The sequence below is a fragment of the Ips typographus genome, linkage group LG16 (genome assembly GCF_016097725.1).
Source record: "Ips typographus isolate SLU linkage group LG16, UJ_Ityp_2.0, whole genome shotgun sequence".
NCBI classification, from domain to species: domain Eukaryota; kingdom Metazoa; phylum Arthropoda; class Insecta; order Coleoptera; family Curculionidae; genus Ips; species Ips typographus.
Genome location: NC_138437.1, coordinates 1280938 through 1306975, shown reverse-complemented (window position 1 = coordinate 1306975; position 26038 = coordinate 1280938). Strand labels below are relative to the sequence as shown.

Below are 26038 nucleotides of genomic sequence, written 5' to 3'. Positions count from 1 at the left end.
AACTACCTGTGATTATTAAAACCTGCGATAATTTGACACAGTTCAGGAGGCTTTTAAAAAAATTTATTATAGATAGGTTGTAGGATTTGTTCATTTTATTTAGTTTTAATTTGTGAGTGTGTGTTTTATTTTATTTTTACATTGCTTGTTTAGTTTTAGACATTAGTGTTCCCATTTAGATAAGACTCAAAACTTTTAGTTTATTCTTATAGTTAAGTGACCTTTTTATAACATGTATCTTTTGTAGCATTGATGCTAAATAAATACTTACTTACTTACTTCTGTACGTAGGAAACCCCTGTCCACTAAATAGTAAATATCCCTGTGTATCCAGTGTTGCCTTATTTTCTAACATTTTAGTTTCTAGTCTGGTTCTCTCGGCTAACTTATTGAAGTAGAATTTGTTAGATGTTACCTAATTTAGAATTTTATTTACACGAAAAAGCTTATATTCAAAAAGGAAGTAGAAATCACTTTGAAACTGAAATAACCTGATATTAGAACGGCCCTAAAAAGAATCTTAAACAGATTTGGTTATTTAATTGATAAACGAAATTTAAAATTGTATCTGTTTCCTGCAAACCTCTTAAGAGCACCACAAAATTTAATTAGCACTAATTAAAGTCAAGTCTAAATATACATGTGTCCGGTGGCATAAAAAAAAATCTTTCTACAGGGTGAGTCAGGGTTAAACGGCCAAACGATTTTTTAAAGGTTTTATTACATAACTTCATTCATTCTTGACAAAGCAAGATTAATTTTTCTACATACACTACTCTTTAGGATGAAAATGTGCAGGGATACTTTTTTTTGTATCACAAAAAAGTTTGGGAAGATCAAATGGGGATTCACCCCGGAAATAGTATCATCTTGTACATTTTCACTGACAATTGTAGAGGTCCTAAAGAGTAGTGTATGTGAAAAATTGTATTATCTTGATATTTCCAGAATGAATGAAATTATGTTATATAAACTTATTAAAGATTGTGACTGATTAAAATCAAATTGTCTAGGCATGGTATACGTTTAACCAATGAATAAAAAAAATGTAAACATAGCAGGAAGGAGCAATAGCAAACAAAGTGGGTGACAGAAACAAGGGGGAGGGGGGGGAGTAATATGGCGGCCGTCAACTTCCGGTTGGCACTATCAGATCTAAATTTAATCTTGTTCACTGTACAACTTAATTTAAATTTGCAAAACTCAACTGTTAAAGAACCACAAACAAACAAAACAAACTAACACTATACTACAACAAATACAAACAACAAATTTTTGCGGGTTTGAAACTCCAAACTTTCAATGACTGCGTCAATTCAACTGCGCAGTAGGCGAATGCGCAATCAAAGATGGTGGACTTCCGTCCCCCTCGCTTAATGCACAAACGGGTTATAATTTGTATTATTGTTACCTCCTGATACTTGTTCTTTTTACTCATTGCGTTTAACACTGACTCACCCTGTATATTTAGTAAAGTGTCTATACATGTTGGACATGTTTTTTCATTTAAAATGCTGACCTTTTTCTATAATTCGTGGTACACTTTGTACCTATAATTAACATTAAATTGCTACCTACCAATTAACTAAACCTAAAAATTGTATTAATAACTGTATAAGTGTGAAAATTCTAATTAAAAATTTATTTAATTCCTATCAATAGCACAATGAACAAGCAATATTTTCGATTTAAAGTGTTTTAATGTTGTGACTTATGCGCGAAAATCTTCACTGTAGGGTTATCAGTGGGGGCACGAGTAAACCAAACTAATCTGTTTTTTTACATTCCTTGTTTACTTGCTAACCAAAGTCCAAGTAGTACTAATAATTCCAGATACAGCCTCAGTATTCTGGGTAGATTTATCTGACCGGAAATCACTGTAATCATTGTCTGTAATTACTCGTCATCTGTCACTTTATTATTGCAAATTCAGTTAATTGCTTTTGTGACTCTCGGTACTAGCGGAATGTACCAGAAGAGTACAGTACAGTACTCTAAACACAGGATTCCAAAAAGACTTTTTTTATGTTTGTTATTGTAAGTGCAACTATGTAAACTAAAACATGAAAATTTATACCTTGCAATTGATAATAAAGACTTGTTTTCATGTGTTCACTTGGCATTTGACTGCATCCTCCACTTCCGAAATTTAAATTCACCATGTAAGAAAGGTAATGTGGACGAACTAATTGGTCTGATAATCATTCTTAAATTAAATTTTAGGCAATTCAGTATTCTTTAAGTGGAGTTATAAGGCGTGTAACTTTCGAGGTGGATGGACCGAGAATCGGCGGTTTAGAAATTCAAATTTTCTTTTGTTGGCACCCAGTGAACCCTTCAATTACCTCATTGAGGGAGTTTTTGCATTACGTTTGTTCGTCTAATTAATAAAAATTAGGTTATTGGACTGGATGGAAAAGACATCAGAATTATCGCTAACCTCTACTGGGGCCAACAAGCTACAGTCAGAGTTGAAAATAAGCAGACAGAATACATTAACATCAAAAGAGTTAGTCTCCTGTTCGGCTCTAAAAAACACAAATCGAGGCATCAGAGTTAACGGTGAAATAATCAATAATATCCGCTATGCTGATGACACCGTCTTGTTATCGGACAGTAGAGGGGCTGCAAGAGTTGTTAGACAGGGTCAACCAAACTAGTGAGGAGTACGGGTTGAACTTAAATGTCAATAAGACCCAATATATGGTGATTAATAAAAATCCAGTCCAACCAGGTAGCGTGTATATAAACAATAAGTCAGTTGAGAGGAAGGCAAAGTTCACTTATTTCGGCTGCACGTTGAACGAGGACTGGAATCACTCACAGGAGATAAAACATAGAATTGAAATAGCGAGAAGTATGTTTATGCAGATGAGACCGCTCCTGTCAGGTCGAGATCTGAATCTAGCTCTAAAGAAGAGAATAGTCATGTGTTATATATACTCCACTCTTCTGTACGGTGTGGAGGCTTGGACGCTGTCAGACTCTATGGAAAAAAAGCTGCAAGCTTTTGAAATGTGGATTTTCAGAAGAATTCTTAGAATCTCTTGGATAGAAAGAATTACAAACGAAGAAGTACTCCGAAGAATGGGATGTGAGCGTGAAATCATGCTTACTGTGAAGCGTAGAAATAACAAATACAGAATTCTCCAAAACATAATCCAAGGCAAAGTTGAAGGCCGACGTGGGCCTGGAAGAAGAATTTCATTCTAACCTGCGAAAATGGTTTGGAGCAACATCTACTGAACTGTTCCAATGCGCAGCCAATAAGATCCGCATAGCCATGATGATAGCCAACGTCCGTAATCGGATAGGGCAATAGAAGAAGAAGAAGGTACGGGACCTAAAGATTGTTTTTGCCCTAAAATAACTGTAAAACGTTATTATTTCCTTTAGAAAGAAATTTCAAGCTTCATGTAAATATGGAAGTTTAAAATTCAAAACAGATTATAACAGCCCAAACTATATTTCTAGCCTTGAATTACAAAATAATCGGATAATTTCTAATCTGTTCTGATACAATAACATCTTAACAAGAGGATTGGTTCGAGTGATGTAATTTCCTCGTTATTAATTCGATTATATCTTTTATATTAACAATCCAATCCTTTAATAGTTTGGCTATTCTATGAGTAGGTATCTATGTTACAAAAAACACATTTATATGTATTTTAGGTGGTAGTGGGCATTTTCAAGGATTTTATCGATGTAGTATTGGAGCATAAGTTTGAGTTTTACCCACTGAAGCCAACAATGCACCTTGAACGTAACATACATGGTTTATTTAAAATATTTACCTTTGTATCAATGTTACGTGCATATCACTCTTTCGTCAACTGCAGCTCGCTGAAACAGCAATGTCAGGTCCTAAAATGGCTTGGCCACTATCCGGTTGTCATTAAAACGAAGACATCTTTTTTGTATTTAATCAAGTCCTCGGATTATATTAAGCTTTGCCTAGGATAAAGAACAATGTTTACTCTTGTAAGTATAGCGATAAGGATCTTGCAACAATGTTGGCCTAGTTATTACGAGTACCGTTCAAAATGATTGAAGCTATTGTAACAAAAATTAAAGTCTGAGATTTGTTGTCAACATTAATAAGTTTGTAATGAGTATAAAGTAATTGTTAAACACTCAAGAATCCTCGTTGTTGTGAGGTTTCTGCAACTATCACATTTCGCAATCGGTAATGACTTAGGGGATTCCTAGTTTCCATTTCCATAGTTTGCAAGGTGGTTAACCTTCTTGATGTGTTCCCACTTCTTTTAAGAACAAAAGCATTATACTAAAACTGTTTTCACTTTGAATCTATTGATTTATACAAAGAGCCATAAGCTTGTGTTCAAAAACAGAATTTGGGGTTCATTATTCCACATTAAAATTTCAAAAAATCCGATTGTTTCCGGAGATACGTGAAAAAAAAAAACGAACTTTGGAATAGATACTATAAGGCAGGGTTACATTTGAAATCCGACTTTTTTTAGCAACGATCATCGACCTGATTTGTTTTTCTTTCAAGTACTTTCAATTATAGTAATGACGAATAATTACATATACATTTTTTTACTTTTAGGGTAGAATTTGCCAAATTATGAGCGCTTCCAAACGAAACATCTGTTATTATATTTCATATGAGAGAATGGGATAGGTTGGGTTAGGTATTCGTAACTTCCAATGTAACGTAAGCTTTAATCTTCCAGATTTGATGTACGTAAAGTCAAAGATTGCATTTTGACAAGATTTACCATTATAATAAAATAAGTTTTAAGCGATTTTGGACCTTACTTAAATGAAGTAGTGTTTTCTTAATCGAGGGTTAATTCAGTAATAATAATAGTAATATTATAATATTAAAAAGCAATTTGTTTCAAACATATATCCAATTTAGTAAGTCTGTACTACTAATTTTCTTAGTCCCTGTAACTGTCTGCACTACTGAAGTGCTTCTAGTTTTATTATGAATTTAACGAGAAGAAAGTTAGAATTTTGTAAATAAGTAAACCGATAATGCTAATTTGGACCCATACACAGTGTGTCCCAAATTGATTGTAGATGTATTTGGATCTCGGTGACCAGAAGAACTATAGAGTCGGTTGAATAAAGTTCCGCTCTCAAAATTAAATAGTTGTTTGCATTTTTCCTGAAAATTGTCGGACATTGCATTTTAAGCATTAGATTTTGCCTTCTTAACCAAGGCAAGGACAGTTTTGAAAATAATAAGTTATCAGCACACTTTTGAACGAGATATTAGTAATAACTTCGTTTGCCATCTTAAACAAATATTGGCTTTGGGAAATTTTGCCGCCATTATGGAAAACAAAAGAAAAATTTTGTGTTATAGGGCTCTTTTGGTTTGAAGCCGTATGGAGCAAATAGAGCACATTTGACGTCGTTTACGCGTTGGTTACATGACCGTTTTATTCCCACACCAACTAACTGTCAAATTGCGTCATGTCTTCGGAAATGCGGGCGTTAAAGTATCATTCGAAATTGTTTTGCTTTAAAATTTTGCTAAAAGAAAACTTAAACATACTGTTTATTAATTAAGCGTTTACTCACCTATGTTTATATGATCTTCTTGCTTTATTTTTTGACCTACAATAATATGCTATTTTTGAATCGCCCTATATACATTTTTATGTTGCTACATTTCTGCTGGTTTTTGTATTAACTAAAAAATAAGTTCCCAAATCGTCTACCAGCTATCGTAATTGCGAGAGCATATTCCCATTAAGATATTAGATTGTTTCATGTCATTTCCGATCTTCACATCTAACTTTGCAAATGAGAGTTTCAATTCAAGAGAAACTGTATTTTGTTATAGATACAGTTTTTTGCACAAAGTTTTAGCATTAAAGCACGAGTAAAATTGCCTATCATTATTTTTAATTATTACGAGAATCCTATTAAAATTCTAAGGAGATTCTTGCCAACTTTGACCTTACTATTATAGGAAACAAATGTTAAATATACAATTGTCTGAACATCTTACTTTACGTATGGCATAATTATCCCCTATGCTACTGACTTTCTGTTAGTATTAGTATGTTTTAACTAAACAAAACACGGAAAGTTTACGGAAATAAGTTTTAGAGCAAATTTCGACCATACAACATGGAAGTTATATTTGACCTAACCTATTCTAACTTAGCCTGTTAAACACATTACTAAAATAAAAATACAATAAGCTTTTAAAATCTAGTTAAAAAAATCAGGATTGTATTTAAAATTAAATTTTTTGGTTATCTCTGGAAGTAAATAGTGTATATTTTTCAAATCTGAAGACTTAACTACCTTTTACCGTTTTCCAGATACCCATACATACAATTTTGTGACACCTTGTATATGATTGGTCACTGCTTAACTAGGTAGGTGAATAAATATTAAAACAATTAGATGTGACTTGACTAATATTCAAGAAAAATTTAAATGAATAATAATACATTCGTAGGCTCCTGCATTATCTCGCATGGCCCCATATTTGACTTTCTAACGCGTGTCATGTCATTTATCATTGTCTATTTCGGTTAAGCCATTAGTATACCGTACGCAAGTTACACTTAATATGGACCTAAATAAGTTCTAAATCTTACTATAAAAGGAATAATCGCCCAGTTACGAAGATAATTAAAAAAATACTTGTTCAATCTTCCGCCAACAATACGCACACCCATTTCTTTTAATATGTTACATTATTCTATTAACAATCAACCGTCGAGTTATTCTATTTTTCTATTACGTAATGGTTACAGTGCACTGTTAGTTACCTTTTTGGGTTGTTGGCCCATCAATTTATACCTACTTATTTCCATATGAGACCTCCCAAGTTCGTTACTCATTTGCTAAACCTTGTTTTAAAGCGTTCGTTTTTCATATTTTTGTTATAATATCATCGAGTGAAGGGGGGCTTATAAGTTCTATTAAAGCGGATTAAACTGATGATTAATTTGGCTTTAAATATCTTTCTAATTACTAGAGAGCATGGACACAGTGTAATCCTTATTACAATGTTCGTATGCTATTTTGGTTATATCCCTATATCTGTATTTAGACATTTTTGGATAACAAAGGAATGGTTTATCTTATTTTTGAACTTATTGAATACGTTGACACGTAAAGTTTGACTGGGACATGTTAAAAATTGTGTTTTGTTAACTATAATTTGTATTGCTATTTTATTAAAAACTAAAGCTTACTAAACCACACCAAAAGTCATTTTGGTTGGGTATTCATCTTATCTTCTAATTTCACAATCCAAATTACCACAGTCCATCCTGTACTGGGTGTGTTTTTAAATAGTATAAATCTAAGCTCAATAGCTCATCATGGGAAAGCATTTTAATTATAACCAAACTTTTTGGAATCCATTTTGCGACGTGATTGTGGTCTAACTATGCACCATTATGGTATCGTACTAAATGTCCGTCTAGTTGTTGGGTAGCTTCTCCAAGAATGGAGAACAAACATCCAATTTTTGTTAAGTATCTTTCCCTTATTGTTTGAGTTACTCTATATTCTACAAATTTGTCTATTAAGAGTGCCAAACTTTCTCACCAGTATAAATAAAAACGATTTCAACCCGTTCCGCACCTGAATAAACTATGTTTCTCAGAATTCATAAATACCGGTAAAAGAACAGTACCCAATTTTTCACATTTAACATTATTGTTATTTTGTAATATGCGTCAAGAATGTAAATAATAAAATAATTTACAATACAATTTTATGAAAAATAACGGGAAACATTTCGAGCATCTATTGTAAAAAAATCTTTCGCTGTGACCTAACTACAATAAAACTGTAATATAATAATCAGTTTTATTTGCGGTACAATTGGCGGTGAAATTTCAGAAAATTTGTTTTCCATTTAAAGAAAAATATGACTTGGGGTAGCTGTGGTGCATTTGGTCATAACTCAATATATTGTCATTTATACCTTTTATAAAGCACATGATAGTAGCATATATTGTGTAATAAGTATTTAGATTCTTTGCCCACACTTACACCAGAACTGTGACAAAGTTCATTGTTACTTTATATATCCTAGTCAATTTAGAATGAAGTCTTATCTGAAATTCATGATATGAGATGATAGCAGTATGTTGGCGCTTAATTTGTTATTTACTAATTAGAACTTGGCAGTTGACACGTAATCTAGTGGCTTACTTTTGAAGCAGCTCTTAGTAAATTTTGTGATAGAAGCCAATTTTTTTATGATAAATGCACATGGCACACTTTTTCAGAATAAACATGATTTATCAATTCTTGGCACTTATAAGTATTTGTTTGTTAATCATAAAAATAAACTAAAATGCGTATGTTATATACACACATTAAACTGGCGTTCAATCATAATAACTGGTTGGAAGCCTCGAGGTTAAGGTTTAATTTTTGAAAGTGGCGATAAATTTCTTTAGCTGCTCATTCAAACTTCGAGAGTATTAATTTAGTAAAGACATAATTGAATTACAGGGATAATGCCGAAAGAACTATAGAAATCGTTGAACCAATTCAGAAAACTGATAGGCTGTTGTGCGTAAATGTGCTTATGACTCCGGAACTGATTATGTATCAGTAAGATTCAAAATAGTACCTGCCAAACCAGTTGGAATAGTCAAGTATCTTTCAAATTTCTATTGAAGTAGGTACTGTAATTACATATGTAATATTATGCTTCCGGAGAAGACTGCACACAACAATTATGTTTTTGTAATTTAATTATATAAACTTAACCAAGAAAGGATTAAAAAATAACAATTACTGCAAATTGCAGGTTGATAAACAGCTTTATATTGTACTTTCTGTATAAGTGATAAGAAGCTCAGAATAAGAAGGAAGTAATTTTCAATATTCCCATAAGAAACTCCTCTAAAATAATTGTTTGATTTTAAAAAGGTGCGTTAAAATTTATATTTACTGCAAGCTGTAACTTTAGAAAAATATTACAATTTTTACACACACACAAGTACCTTAGCAAATAATTTGCTTCAAACTGTATTCTGTTAGACGATAAATAGTATTCAATTTCTAGCTTATAAGCGAGGCGGAAAAAATCGTTGGCACTTGAATTCCAAAACAGGTAAAATCCGCCAAGGCCGATCACAGGCTTGATTTTCCCATGAGTAAGGATCACTACTAAACTAGTTGGTGGTGATTATTATTTATACTGAGATCGAGTCTATTAATTAAATATTTATATTACAGGAAATGTAGACGATTACAAATATTTGTAAATCATGTGAACTAATGCAATGGTATGTTTTAAAGTCAAACTTACCCCATAAAAAAATCACATTCGTAAAAAAGTCCTGTAGAAATTTCAAGTCTCGTATGGAAGTTTCTTTTTTATTATTCTTGAATTTTGCTTTATTCCGAAAGTCAAACAAATTTAGCCATAGCCGAGTAAATTTGTATTGTTGCCAAACTGTAGAAAAAATTAAAAATATTTTATAATTAAAAACAATTTTTTTGCCAGAAGCTTCTACAAGTATTAAACCTGCCAAGAATCTTTAAAACTTTGCCAGATGTCACTAGAATCACTTTTGAACTGCCAAAAAGGAACTCATGTCCGAAATACCTAAGTCTCTAAGTATAGTCCTACTGCAAATCTCCATGAAATGCCAGAGGCCTCTACAAGTGTCTTAGAGTCTTCTAGATTCATTTTAGGGACGCCAGAGGTGTGTAAAAGCCTTTTAAATATTGTAAAAATTTAATTTTAGTATTACTAGATGCGTCTATAACCACTTAAAAACTTTTTCAAATAAACCTGAAAACCGCTCTAAAGCTCTAAATACTAAAAAATGTATTTTTCTAAAACAAATTTGTTAATTAATAATACGTGCTTATATAACTATCCTATTTTATACTAAACCTGTATCTAGTTTCTATTTTTGATTTTGGATATCATATACCTATCTAAATCTAAATGTCAAATATGACGTTTGTAGACTCAAAAGTAATTTTAATTTTTGTATTGGTACCAGAAATCCCAGAAATTGTTTTCCTGGTTTCCGTGTTTCGTTATGTAAAGTAGGTAGGTGCCGAGACTTGCATGTCTTTGCATAACGGGAGCAATGAGATTGACCCCCACGGCAGCACTAGAGGTAATTCTCGACCTCACACCACTCCACATCATGGTGAGAAAAACTGCTTGGGGAGCACATCTCAGGTTGGATAAGGCCGGTTTCCGGTTTTAAAAGGAGAGCACACAGTGCAAGGGACTTACTGCCGACTGGCAGTGCACACCTCGCCGATCTCCCAACCGACGAAATCATCAGGAAGTTTAGTTTCGAAAAACAATTTCTAACGGAACTGAGCGCCAAGAGAGATTGGAGCAGAGAATCCATTCAAACATTGGGAAAAAATACCATAATATGGTATACGGACGGATCTAAAACTCCCGAGGGGACTGGAGCAGGAGTCTACGGGCCTCGCACCAAATACTCCGAACCCATGGGCCAGTTCCCTAGCATTTTTCAAGCGGAAATTAACGCCATTGAAAAGTGTATTCAGTTTAACCTCGACAGGAAATATTGGAACAAGGAAATTGCGATCCTTTCCGATAGCCAAGCAGCCATCAAAGCGTTGAGCTCATCTAACATTAACACGACGATGGTTCTGGAGTGCCTAGGAAAGCTCAATGATCTAGGAAGAAACAACAAGGTAACCCTCCTCTGGGTAGGCAGGTGGTCAAGCAGATACTCTGGCACGAAAAGGAGCATCAGCGCCACTGATTGGGCCAGAACCATTCTGAGGTCTTGGAAATGCATATGTCCACGAAGTACTTAATAAAGCTGAAGAAGAACTGAGAGCAACGCATTGGCAAAGACTTCCAGGACTGAGGCAGGCCAAAGATCTCCTCGGCAATTTTAACCGACCAAGATCGAAGACACTAATTAACCTCAGCAAAATTAGTCTCAAGGCATTAACGGGGTTTCTAACGGGTCATTGTCGACTCAGAGAACACCAAGGAAGCTAGGCCTAAAAGAGGACAGTACCTGCAGGTTTTGCGGAGAAGAACCAGAAACACCCCACCACATCTTGCTGGAGTCTTATGCTGTACGCCACAGAGGATTAAACACACTGGGATTACCCCAGCTGGCTGTGGAAGAAATACCTCGAACAGACCCACTCAAGATTCTGAAATTCCTAAAGGAACTAAATCTTGAGGGGATGCTATGAACAAGGAAACCTTGAGATAGCACAAGAAGATGGGGTACAATAGATCTAATCAGGTCGCAGTACATCTGTCACCATCCACACCTACCATTACCAAAGTAGGGTCTGCAGAAGAAAACCGTCTAAATGTCTAACCACAGTGTCTAACAGTCTAACGTGCAAATTCATGTTTTTTATACTTTCATTTATGTTATTCTTTGTTTAAAATTCCTACATCAGGGTAGAATACCTTTTTTAGCATACAATTGATTCACTATTTGTAACAGTTGTTGCTATCAGTTATTATACAGGGTTACTAAAAGACTAATTGTTCGGAATAACATAATAAAAATAAAAGAACGAATTGCCAAAGGTTTTAACTTATTAGCTATATAACATATAGGGCTGGTTATTCCTAATTGTCACTCAGACACTATACAGGGTGAGTTTTTTCGATGTTCAGTGAAGTAAGGAAAGAATTGCAGTTTTACAAGACAAATTCAAAATCGTTTTTTGTTTTTTGAAAAAGTTCATTGGTCACTAGATATTTAGCAAAAACCATTTTGTGGATTTCAAATAAAAGTTGTAAATCGGATTATTTTAACCATTTTTGACATATAACATTAACTTACTTTTTTTAATGAAAAGCATAGTCGAAAATAACATCTCTTACAACGATACCAAAAAACATCAAATGGATAAAGTAGAGTTGATGTTAGTTTACCTTCTAATGGAGCCGCCATTTGTAATTCTCTACAGAGTGGTTAAAACTCATTACTGGCTACTAGTAACTACTAGGCAAACTAGTAACGGTTAGTTAGTTACAAGTTAGGAGCTGTAAAAGTTAACCTTAACAAAAATCGAAATATTTACGGTTGCACGAATGATCAGACTGTGTTAGTATGAGTTTTTGACTTAATTAAAAATTCAATTCTTAACTAAATAAAATTAAAGCTTCTGAAACTAGAAACTTTTTTGTCAAATTCGCAGTTTTAATTTGCTTGTGGTCAAAATCCAACATTATCAGAGATGTAAAATAGATTTGTATTAATCATTATGGTTAATGCCTGACGGATCATAAATTTTACTTTCCGACTTTAAGAAAATTTAGGAAATATGGCAGAAGAGGCAACTGTTAATAACTTTTAAGCGTTTTATTTAAACTGGCTCTAACTGTGTGATTCTAACAGCTACAGGGTGAGCAATATCACAAGTTTGTGGCTAAAAATGTCGCGTTTTGAATGCATCATTATAAAAATTTAACCAAACTGTAAGTTTTGATTGCATCGAACCATGTACACACTCACAGCTCCGTTTAACAACTTCTGTTCAAAAGTTTCTTGGTAAAATACGACTAATTTCTCGTATAAACATCTTTAAAAGTTAAAGGATACAGGGTGTTCGTTAAACAAAAAAGTCGGTATTAATGTCCTTTAGCTAGACTGTTTTCAATAGTATATATTTCATTACAACTACAGTAACTTTATAGGTATAGCTTTCTATAATCAATCACGACTATTCGTCATTGGACCCCCTTATGCATGTTTTATTTTGAAACGCATTTTCGTTCTGTGTGATCTTTTAAACGATTATGCATGCAGTCTATCTAATACACACACTATGACTGGACAACCACATAGTCTGACACACCTTATTTAATGAATGATACAGAAAGACCTCCTACACCAATAAAGAACATATCTATTAAGTCTCTTATGAACTGCTCCCCCAAGCCTTTGATCGTTTCTAGGTATCAGTAACTACGTAATTCGAAGTTGGATTAATTTTAGTGACTAATTCAACTTTCCTTATAATAAAACTGAGATTATTTGCATGCAGTCAGGAGATGCTGAGCGTTAAAAATAGGCGTAAACGGCTTCTATATACCTGTCGAGAGTTAATTTATCAATCTGCAGTCAAAACATGGGTTTAGTAATAATAGCTTTTACTCGTCAAGTTTGTTTGAACAAATGAAAAAATTGATTAAGATTCATTGCTCTGGCAGGTTTTTGTTTATATTAAAGTGTGAAAGTAATGTATCAGATTGTGCAATTATTACTTTTTTCAGAACCGAACCGGCTTACTATGCAACGCACATAGTTTTCATACCCAAAGGAAGCAGTAAACAGCACCACACAACTCGGAAATTATCATGCCAATAGGAATAAGTAAGTAGAAGCAAATTTTGTATTAACAAGCGAGAAAATCTCGGAACAGTTACATGGAACTGTAGAGGATTTTTAATTTGACCACGTCTTGATTCTTGATTCATGGTCGGTCTGTTCAAAAGAATACTGCTTCTCTAACTGTTCTGTCGGCGCTTAACGATATTATTGATTGTTAAGTCGTTCATTATAAAAGGAGCAATTTTTCACTAAATCTTAAGACGTGATAGCGATTTTCGAGGAAAGACACAATAGACTGTCAAGGCAATAACTTGCGGGTCATAGGTTAGACAAAAAGGTCAGATTGCTAATGTTGAATTTTACAGATAGCATTCATGGTGTTAGGTTAATTATTGTTTGGGTCGTGTTGTCAGTTGGAAAGTTTTTGTAAACTTCTTTAATCCCATTTAAACTTTATTCACTTGACCTCAAAAGAAAATTTATTTTTAGTTGATACCTGGGTAATATTTTACTATAAATATAGAGTTAGTTATTGGGATGGTTACTTTCAAGAGCTTGTTTCAATACTGTTTTGAAGTGGGAAATTTTCAGATTCAGGTAGTTTAGTTGGATTTTACGAATGTCACGTTTTTTTTAACTAAAATTCACAATCGCAAATGTGGGAAAAGCTCATTTTAATGAAGTTTGCTAACTAGCTAGTAATAATAATAACACAAAAGCTGTACGAGTAGATAGTAAAGTAGAGCTTGAGCTAAATATTAAATTGATAATCGACGCTCGTGACACGCAAACTCAATTTTTAACATAAAATATTTCGTTTTTGATAAAGAAAATTCTGATAATTTACTCAAATTTACGTATTAATACCCTATTTGCAGCAAATTAGACCAGGAAAATCATTTATCAAAATGATTTAATATGGTGGCATGGAAGGCAACTACACTAACTCTTGTTCACGGGCCGTAGAAAGCTTTAACCTTCAATCAGATCAATATAATTCTTACACAGGGTGTCGTGTAAGACGATGTAATAATTTCTGTTAAGTGATAGAATGCGTGATTTTAAATCGATTGCATCAACAGTACATTCTTAAAATAATTACAACAGTTCACGTAAACACAGTCTCTCAATTTTTTAGGTATTTACATACAGGGTGGCTGTACAAAACCCTACCATATATTCCCGGAGTGAAAACATGATGATTTAACCTCAGAATAAGCAAAACACGTTTATATTTTCCACGAATCTTGAAGAGGGCGGTGTCAGCGCTAATTGAACTTTCATTAAGAACAAAATTTTTTGTCTTAATTCCTTTTATACAACGAAAAAAATGTCTTTTGGGGGAAATCTCTAAACCTACTCGTTTCTGGAGATATTCGATTTTTTAAGATTGCCGCGTCGCTAGTAAAGCAGTAAAGCAACAAAGCAACGATTGAATACTTTTGAAAATCCAGTATTAATCAATAAAATTAGTGAATCTTTTCGAAAAACGAAGTCCTAATCAACTGCTTTTAAGGAATATCAGATTTACTGCTACAGAGTGCGTAAAAAAAATATTGTCAACATTTAAGTGTTATAATACATATCCTTTATTATTAATCAAAAATAAGACTAGCTTTTTTAGGTTGATTATTCGCACATAACTTATTTTTCGAAATATCGAAGAATTAATTTGATTTGGTAAATTGATTAGGTTGTTATTAAATTTTTAAAGAAATGATTAATTTCTGTGTATGGCAATCGTAAATCTTGTATAAAGTTAACTTTATTTTTGAGTGTCAATAAGAAAAAAAATTCTAAAAGGGAAAAGTCTGAGGAACAGTCCCAATTCCATTTGAATAATGCATTAGTTATAGCATTCATTTTGTAATAATAGTTTACGCTATTTTATATAAGCATATCTGATATTTATCTGTAAACTTTTGTTTGATGAATGCAAGGTACACCTTCTGAACTTAAGTAATTTTTAGTCTGGAAAAAGCAAATTTTAATATATGAAATCCGCAATAAGTAACAGCCTAAGGTTAATCATAGGATCTTATGTACGATGACATGACGCTAAATATCATATACCCGATGTTACATTTAAAATAAGCGAAGAAAAACCCCAAATCTCAGGTTTTCGAAGCTTTATCTATGTCATGATGAAGGGATACATGAATGAAGACTCAAACCTGGCATATATTAGAAATACGAAAATACATACCAGGCATATTTTAGATGATTGCACGTCATAAACATACACTTTTTAAAATTTTAAAATTATACATAGGAATCCCAAGATCTTTTGACCAACTGTCAAACGATGTCACTTACCAATATTATCTCCATCTTGGTCTAAAGTTGCAATAATTCTCTCTTCTTATCATACGATTTACTATTTGTATACCATTTGAACAATATAATCTACCATTTGCCTTATATTAGTAAAGACAGTTAGCAGACACATCTACTGCCTTTAGAATAGTGAAATAGTCTGCTTTTAGAGCAACTTTGAGGAGCTGAAGAGATTTGTACTCATATTTGATAACATTGCTTATTATTATAAGTTCACTACAAAGACATTTTTCCTCGTAGGGTTTTAGTTATCGAAAGTAATTTGGCTTAATTTTACGTATATTGCAGCAGCCTTTGTATTTTGAAAATGAATTTTAGATGCGAAGATATCGATTATGCATTTTTGATCTAACACGTATTCTGTAGTGTTGTCTAATCTGATTTTTGCAATGTAATCTTTCTATTAACTATTTCTAAAAAAAATATTAACTTCATTTTTTAAATCCTGTAGACGCATTCTTTTTTAGACGCAAGTATTTTCTCTAAAAATATTTGAACTCGTATCAAATTTCGTCCACCTATCTAAAGAAGAGCATTAACCAATGTGTTATTAATGTTTTGATCACCGCAGCTGTCCCAATAAATTATTATGGTTTAAAGGGAACGATTATTCTGAACTTGTTCTTCAAAGAAATAGTGACAAGGAAGCAAAGATCAGCGTCTAATCCCATATTACTTTAATATCATAAACAGCAGGTCATTATCGATGTATAATTCGGTTTTATTATAGAGCTGGTTTGATGTCTTGGAGCTAAAACTGCTACACTTTTAGCTTCACTGATAAAACCCGTAAATAGTTTGTTTGTTATTCTTTCCTTTTATTATACTTTTGTTTTATGTCCCACTCAATAAATAAATCGTGATTCCTTTTATGTTGGTTAAGTGTTATTATGAAAATACTATTTATAACTGAAATACTAAATGTCTCACACTAGCCAACAGTTTAGTATTAGATTGTCTAGATCTCGAGTTTTTGCTAAGTGCTTTAACTAATTGATTAAACTGCTGTTAAAATAAAAACTTTTTTTAAAACTGATTAATATTGTCTGTTCAGAAGTAGTCAGTGCAATTCATATAATAACAGTTTCCTAGAATACTTTAATGCAGACGTCGAAGAGGAAAATAATTATCATTTATTTATTACAGAGCCTCTGTTGAATATCAATCATATTAAATTGGATATAAAATATTTCATATGTGGTTATGATTTTCCTGTTTATACGTCAACGAGTCTTTTGAAGGTGTTTGCCCATATAAAGATGTGTATATTGACATTATTTAATTTATATTATAAATTGTTCGAAGTTATTGCTTCAAAGCGCATTGAAAGAAATTAATACAAAGTGCAAAGACCCTTTCAAAAAGAAATTCTACTTTTGGATTTAATAAACGTGCGATCCGTTCGAACTCCCTTAATCTGTTAGCATCTCCTGGGCGCAAGTATTTTTAGTTTCGGTTTTTAATTTTAGTTTTAAGTCTAACCTTTAGGAAATTGACATTTTAAAACAGCAGAAAGCTTTTTGGTTCTACGGCCAGCGCTATTTCAAATGAAGCGTCAACAGATCTCATCTGTATTCGGGCTTTCAAATCGCCTTAAGACTACAACTTACCGACGGAAGTTGGTTCCAGGAAACTAATTGTCACTGTTTTTTTAACTACGGTGATATTTTAGGATGTTCCGGGTTGGCGTGTAGGAACATTTATCATGTTCCTATGAGTTAATAGCTCATTTGTAAAGGGAAGGAAAACATGGAATTGTGTATACGTTATTGTTATTACATGACAAACCTAAAACAGCAAGAGAATTGTATTTGTATAGTATTTTTTATTAATTAAAAAAACCATCAATTTCCGACGTTTAAAATTTCAAATTTCAAAAATTTAATGATTGCAACTGTTATCCTTATTAAAGTCCATACAAGCATCTGTTAAAAAAAAACTTATATGTGATTGTATATTATATTAATTTATTTAATACCTGTCGCGTAATTTTTTTTACTTCTGAATTGTGTACTGGTTTATGAACGGTCCGAAGTTGAGCGGAGAATACCGTTCTGTTATACAATTTTTTGCTCAGTATTGTCTTCATTTAGTATACAGTGTGTCCGGTCTTATGGATTTTTATGAAACACCTAATGTTAAATGAATTATAAGAGGATGACACTTTTATAAAAATAAATCTTTAATTTATTATTTCATGTGATCTGAAATATGTTAAATTTTAAAGCTAGCAGGCTATCTTTATTATTATTAGAGAGTAATCTAAAACAGGTAACTGTGATGTAAAATGAGGCAGAGGCAGAGTCAGTAATTGTCAATAAATTTTGATACATTCTAATTTAGGTATTATGAAACTTTTATCACGTTTCCACGTTTTTATTCAAATTACGAATTTGATTAACTTAAGAATATAATTCTAATTGTATGTTGAGCTAAAGTGAAGTTTTTAACACATTTTTCGGCTTTTTTAATTATTATTATGCTACTTTTAATTAAATGAGGTGTTCACGATTAAACTGTATACGTTTCATAAAGTTTTTATAAGTTTAGTAATAAAATAAGATACACAAAAAATACATAATTTGAATTACTGCAGCGCAAAATGATCTCTCAAATATTTAATCTTATTGGATTTTCTTGTTTGGTTATGTTTTTTTTTTGTTATCTTATGTTTAGGTGTTCACTTTAACCAGAATTTCTTAGAAAATCGTTTTCAAGCTAAATTTGTTAATTTTTTACGTTCCATATTGTCTTTATTTTCTAAATCTAATAATGTATCTTTAATATTAAAAAATTTAAAGAGAAAGTTAAGAAATCTTGGTGTTTTGAACATTTATTTAACAAAACCTTGTTTATTAGTCAATATATTTACAATATTACAAATCAAATCCTGTAAGGAACATACCTTGAACTTTTCGTCAAACTCACCCTCATTTTCCGATTATTTCCGGTCGTCTTTGGCACATCAATTATTGGATACGCCTGCATCTCCGGACCTTTAACAGTCATCACCTTTTTCCTAGAGTTTGAACCAAACAGCCTGGCAGAACTTTCACGCGTAACGGTCAAAGCCATGCCAGGTCTATTTAGCCACTCTGTATACTCTTTCTTTTCGTCCTTAACCGCACCTCGAAGAGTTTTCCTCAAAACGGGATCTCCTCTAACAATGTTACCGAAAAAGGACGTGCTTCTCACTGTTGCTAACAGCGACTTTCCATCTAGCGCTCGCAAAACGAGGCACCAGACCTCGACTGGGAGGATTGGAAGTAGTGCTGAGCAGGCAGAGACAAGTGGTACTAGTCGGTACATCTTGCTGCTTGGGCAATCGAAAGAATAATGATTAACTAACCCTGTGGCGCCTCTATTTATACCAGAGAGGGGCGCGCGCAAGCGTGACGCAGGTGAAGGGCACTAAATTGACGTGTGCGCTGATCCTCGGTGCCACAGGTAGAACTGAAAGGTCTTTTTAGCCGTTATTTTCAAAAGTAGAATACCACCACCGCGTGGAGTCATTATCGCTGATAATGATAAATGAAAAGAATTTTGACAAATCTGTTCTACTAATCAACACTTTCTATTCAAAATTTAGATTGACGCTTATAGACCTGGACGTTTTATCTTAGCGTCCTAATTTGCTAGGAAAACGCGCAGAGGTTTGGATAATGATTAGACATAATAGCAAAAACAACTGCTGAATAAATTATGAGTTGGACAACCGGAATAGTTTGAAATTTAACAACGAAACTGGAAGATCTAGATTATGCCGTTGACGTCTGTCTCATACCATCAGCGATATGCGGAGCAAACTTCAACGTCTAGAAACAGAAGCAGCCCAAGTTGGATTAAAAACGAACATAAAGAAAACTAAAGAAACGCTAATCAGAATGCCCAACAATGACGTTCTAACCCTTGACAATACCTCCATTGAAAATGTTGAAGAATTCAATTACCTAGGATCGATTATCACAAACACAGGTGGAATAGAAGTGGATGTTCAAAATAGAATAATAAAAGCGAGGAGAGCGTTTGGCATCCTAAACCCTATATGGAACTTCAGGACGTACAGTAAAACATGGAGAAGAATAAGTCAAAATAAGGTCGAGCTGGAAATTAAGCGTAGAAAATTGGGATGGATTGGGCAAACACTTAGAAGACCTCTTGCTGAGTCCTGGACCGAAATCAAGAGCGTTGAAAGAAACAGGGTCATATAGAGAATGCTCGTGGAAACTCTATGTTCCTCCTAGAAATTACGAGAATCTTACTACTACATGAGAAATGATGGATAGAGATAATATTGCAAATCAATGAGCTAGACAAAGAGGGAAAATATTTTGAAAGTTTTTCTCAAAAACTGTCGAGTGAGACGTTGTCTTTGTCTTGCCCCTTGACTTGTAGTACGCATGCGTTTTTAATTTAATTTTAAAAATTCTACTTCTGCATATTCGGACATAATATACAAGGCTTATTGTGTGTATTACAACCGTAATAAAACAAAATGTTGAAGAATAATTTTTACAAATAAAACAATTTGAACTTAAATATAAGAAGTGAATAATGAACTAATGAGAAATGTTTAGTTAACGTTTTGATTCCCAAGTTGTATCCACTGAATTCATCTCTCTTGATCAAACCACTAAAGCCGCAATAAGTTAATGTTAACAGTTTTCCTTTACAATATCAATTATCATCAGAAAACTAATAGGAGTTGGCTCAATGTTCTGGTTATAAATCGACATTAAAATGTGACTAATTTTATTTTGTTTCCTGTTGGAATCTCAGTCCTAATAAGGAATATTAATCGACAGTAGTATTGAAGTTGTAACCTACTGAACCAATTGACATTTTTGATGCTGATGATCCGCATTGCTTATAAAATAAGATTAGTTTAGGTGTTCTATCTCTTAAAAACCATGCGGAATGTACGCAAGAGGTTATTCTAATTTTATTTAGTGTTACTCAATCTTATTATTCCCAGAGATGATAATAAATCTAAATTAAAATGGTAACTTTTCACCGCTCACGAGTCCTTCGCCTACGCTTCTACTTAAAAAACCATGGGGCAATTTCATCAAATAACTTAAAAGCAATAGTTATACAATAATTTTTACTGTCACCGACTAGTTTTGTTTCCTAGTTTTCCATAAAAGGGTTTATAGGTATCAACTTTCAGATTGCTCACTCTTAAATCTCGAAATCAGGTCGATTGCTTCTTTTCGCCCATTGTGCGGTTTGTATGTAATTAGTGAGTCGTTTATATGTATAAATATTAAATTGGAAAGGATTTAGAGATTTATTCGTGCGACCGGCTACACTTCTTGCGCATGAAGTGTGTGCTGCTTAAATTGCAAGTGCCATTGTGACAATATCTTCTAGTAAAAATATTTTTTATGACTGAGAAAGTATTCATTGTGTAATCAATTACATATTTTGGGATGCATTTAGTGAGTAAAAATTCTAGTGAAGTGCTATGTAGTGTAGTTGACACTATTGACATAGATAATTTCTTCAACATGCAATATCTTCCTTACCCGGTTATGGCTACTTCAACACACTTTCAACCAAACTGATTTAAAGTGTCAGTTTTAAACTACACATATTTTGATAGTAATGCATAATTAAGGAATCCATGTTATATCACCACTTACGTTGGTGACTGCAGTTTTATTACTTAATTTTTTGCGTTGTTGCATTAGTGTATGAAGGCAGATTCTATTATGGACAATCTGTAATGAGCAAATTTCTTCCAAATGTAGCTTAGAAATTTGTGACGTTATCCTAATTTAGTTTGACTTTTCGTATATGCAGATTAACTTTCAGTCACAAATAGGATCTTGTAATTAGTTACCTGAAAAATAAATTGGTATTCAACCATTTAAGTCAGTTAATAAACGTAATATCAACATAATATAGCGGGCTGAAATGAATTATTAATCTAGTATTGCGCTTTTAAATATATTACTTAGGAAGTAGATGTAAAAGTGAGTAAAGGCGAGCAATTAGAAATCAACAGAAATCGGATCTGAGGTCATGAATATCAGTAACTAGTGTAGCAATAAATCTAATTCTAACTAACAGTGAACTGCTTTTGATGTATTGAGTTATATTTATTAATTAATAAATAACCGTGTATCGAGTATGTGACACAGTTCTCAAGATCAGTAGATGCAAAACTTGAAGTAAACGTAATTTCAATTTTTTGTAATGATATTTTTATTTCCGTCTTTCGGTCTAGTTTAACTTATCCAGTCAGCAGATGCTCCGTTCCCATATTAACGTTAGGGTTACTATTATTTGAATAAAAATTTCAATGACTATCTAATAAGCAACAAAGAAGCTTATTAATTGGCATTGAATGCACGACAGGATTTGATATCATCGCTCACGTATTTGCAAAATATTATTTTCAAGAAGTTTAATCGCAAATTCCTTCTTAGTCATATATAGTTAAGCTCACAGGTCTGCATACCGGTACCGTGTAAACCAGCACGGAACTATTTGTAATGTGTGCTAAAATATGCCGTATTGAAGAGGGCTCTATAATACACCTGTTAAAATATTTGATTTTAATAACGTGCAAGTCTCTATGACTCTAGCAAAGGAATACAATTCAAGGGCCGCAGAATTCTGTTGTTGAACTGGCTCTAAATAATTCACCGACACTTCGACTTTCCTGGAAAGTAACTACATAATTCTTTCGCAGGTGGTTATCGATTAAATTGATCACTGAATAATTTATTTATATTACCAGAATAAATTGATGGCTAATAAATTCCACACGCTTTTTTTGCTTTCGGTTTGCAGCCTGGCTGGACTCATGGGTTTATCTCATTTTTTGTTGGTCGTGTATGACTTTAAAATTGTTTTAATAAGTGCAAAATACAGTCAGAGCTTTAAAATGCTGTTACGAAAAGACAATACAAAAATTAAAGCTATCAAGAGGACAATTTTTAGTAAGATAAAGCCTGTACTTTTAAGCATTCCATTGTGAATGGAATACGTTTCGAGTGATTGCACTTGTCACTAGAAAGGAATTTTCTGCACACACATAATCAACCAGTAGATATAAACACACAGTAAGGTCGCTTGTAACCGGAATTATAGACCAAACAGACGAACGATTTGAAACACCAGTAAAAAATAATGATGTAGATGTGTATAGGGGAACAGTTAGAGTTATTGAATTTTTCCAATTAAAGGGCTTAATGTGAAACAATGACACACACATGTGTTCAAAAAGTGCTATGCTCAGTTAAAGCAATAGTATGACAAGCCACTAAATAAAATATTTTGTCCTTTCGTATGATGCATTGGCATATCTAAACTAAAACATGTTATGAAAGTTGTTACTGGATTTTTTATATAAATTTTAACAAAGTTAAATATCTCATTTTTACCTTTTTGAGGTTTGTCATTGTTTCACATTAAGCCCTTCAATTGTAATCAAATAAACTTACGTGTTACCAGATATTACAGTGTTGCCACTTTTGGGCCCTAGATAATTAGAAAATATAGTTGGGTAAAGTAATGAAACATCTTTTGTTGACAGTTACATTTGTCATCTTACCATTTCATATTGCCATTCTAGTGTTGTCTAGTGGTGCATCGTCGTGCTGAAAACTGACATTAAATGTCAAAAAGGATCCAACCAAGAAACTTGGCGATTCAGAGGTCTACTGGATTTAAAAAAAACATGCATACCGGTTGTCTAGAAGAACGTTACACATAGTCCCAAATCCTACTGAAAGCATGCGCATTATTGTAGACAACAAAATGTGATTTTGAAATGTTCCGAAAATTGTTTTTTTACTTTGAAGTTAGTGTCGAAAAGATAATTAAGAAAAAGTATGGCTACTTTTTGGTCTCCACAGCGTGGTGCCATCAAGTTCAACATCCGACATAACTTTTGTTAAATTTGGAAAATTTTGAGTTAGACCTTGCTGTAATATATTTCATTTCAATTGGTACAACTTTGAATTGAAGTTTTTTATTCCATGTCGAGTGCTTGCAAATCTTGCATTTTTATAATTTATAACAATAACATTTTTGATAAATAATTCTTATGTTGATTCCCATTTACAATTGAGTAGAAAGATTACGTTTTTTCTTGATGTCTCCGAAACTATATGGATTTTTGAACTTTTTTTAAAACTGCAACTGCATATATCGCAACTTTCGCTTCATTTAATCGTTCTTGTATTTCTTCTATTAAATTCCAAAATGTCCATGCTTCTCCGTCGAATTTGGGACACCCTGTCTGTATACGCAAAATTGAAACAAAATAAATGGTTTGTGCGGTTGTGCCAACTTAAGCAACAATAAAAACATTACATTTGCATGAAAATCAAGGTGAAGAAAACTGTGATGTTTTGATGAAGCTGCTCCATGTGCCATTATTGTTTTCCCGTAAATTATAGTTTATGGAGGCTTGGCATTTTAAAATTAGTTTTAGGAACTTCTGGAATTTCTAAAATGATTTTATAGACATCAACAATTTTAAAAAAGTCTTTGGAAATTTCGGACCTTTTAGATGCCTTTTTAATTTTTCTTTTTCTACACACTCATGTTTAAAAACTAATTTTTAGCACGAAACGGATAGTCTTGACTTCTGCTCACTTATTTTTATATTGTGATGAGAAAAGTATACAAATTATTAGCTCCAAACTAAAACATGTTAGAGTGAAGTATAGTAGTGCATTTTTGTGCAGTGGAGGTGTATGTATGAATGTAGGGGATGAAACACACTCCCCAATGAATTTAGTCAGTCCTCTAATTGAATTAAGAGGTACCGCTCAACATGTCTCGAGCACATAAGTGTCCATCATCAGGAGCTTAGATGAAAAAGCGTGCGCCTACTGAAAATGAATTTTCACATCACTGAAACTTGCAATATGACGGTTAAAGTTAGGATTAAATTAAGGGTCGTCATGATCCAGGGCTTATGTAGCCCCGTTTTTAATTTTTACTTTTTAATGAAGTATATAATCTCGTATGTTCAGAGTTGTGCTGCTGTCCGTTATCAAATTCAAACATATTAGGTTAGTTTGATACCGGTTTTCAATTAAATTTAACGTTGTTAATAACCGTCATGATATCGATTGGCATATCATACGGGGTAATAAATTTAAATTGTGAAAGCTCGCGTAGTCATATTGTCCTTAATTGCTTGTACTTTGGCACTTGACAAACAACCTTTTCCCAATAGATAAATATTAATAGTTCAACTCGTAAGTACATAATATCACTTTGTCGCACTTTCAAATTTTAATATTCAAGAATGAGACGTTAAGTACTCACTTAATTTTTTAATTTGAATGTTTTTCTTGCCCACCCAGAACCTATTTCACTAATAGAAATTTCACTTTTGCTGGTGCAATAAAAAATATCTGATGGTAGTTGAGTCATGCCACAATAAGTTCTCTTGTAAATATAGATCACCGGAATAGAAGAGAACATCTTTTCCCAACTGTTCATAAACCAGTCGACATCCAACGACACACGGCACATAAGTGTTTATTTTAGTGAGCGAAGGCGCCAAAGAGCATGAAGACCTCGAAGATTTAAAGCTACTGACTTAACTGCTAAATTTTGACCAGAGAAACACTTTCGGTCTGAAAGCTTAAGACGATCTGAATTCCTGTTAAACTATTTGATCTTCTACCAACATTTTTTCGTTTTGTGGTTATTAATAAAGTCCAGGCGCAGGATGCGCTGGGATACGTTAAGGTCGTTAAAACGTCTGCAGCAACTGTTTTAGTAGTAGTAATTGGGTAGAATGTCACATCGGTTGAAGTTAGTGTACGTTGGATTGCCAAAAATTGTCGCGCTTTATACCATGAATGAAAGTGAGTCTGTAATAATGTGCGAATCTGGTGGGAGTGTATATGAATATCTTTTAGATTAGTGAAACTAAGTTTTTGTGTTTTGTTTAAGGTTTCGAAAACTCATCGTTGAAAAACAGTTTTTCCTTGTCGTCTCTGCAGCAGACACCAAGCGAAAACACACCAGACAAATTAGTGAAATTGAGGCAGTTTAACAGTTTAACCAAAAACAGGGTAAAAGCCACAGCTGTTCGGCGATCATGGGGAAGTACCGCAAGCGATCAAAGAGAAGAGTTTTGGTCTGTTTTACAGGCCAATTACAACTATATAATGGACAACCATCTCATAGATAAATGCCAAGTAAGTACATCGTAACTGTCTGTAGACTTTTTGGTGAACGAACTTTTCATAGGAAGTAAACGGCGATTTATCAAAACACACAGGGACCTGGACTTTAAAAGAATTCTATTCTCAGTTCTCTGAACTCTATTCTTGGTTAAATAGCGTTCAAGAGACCATATATGGTAAAGATGAGAATGTGACAGATAAAGCTTTGCGAGCGGTAAGCTCCCGATAACAGTGGATAATACAAGGTGG

General features: G+C 33.2%; 2 protein-coding genes across 2 annotated transcripts in view; both read left to right on the top strand.

The window, feature by feature from the left end:
• The window catches only part of klar (klarsicht), a 174278-nt gene that overhangs the window by 42315 nt on the left and 105925 nt on the right, over positions 1–26038 (top strand). Inside the window, exons 3-5 of the mRNA XM_081994470.1 lie at positions 13229–13328; positions 25554–25801; positions 25854–26003. Coding sequence (XP_081850596.1) covers positions 13313–13328; positions 25554–25801; positions 25854–26003 — 414 coding nt within the window. The 5' untranslated portion in view covers positions 13229–13312. The remainder of the gene's footprint in view (positions 1–13228; positions 13329–25553; positions 25802–25853; positions 26004–26038) is intronic.
• LOC145738869 (uncharacterized) lies at positions 2587–3213 on the top strand. Its single transcript, XM_081993989.1, has one exon. It carries the CDS (start codon positions 2587–2589, stop codon positions 3211–3213), a length of 627 nt encoding a protein of 208 aa, XP_081850115.1.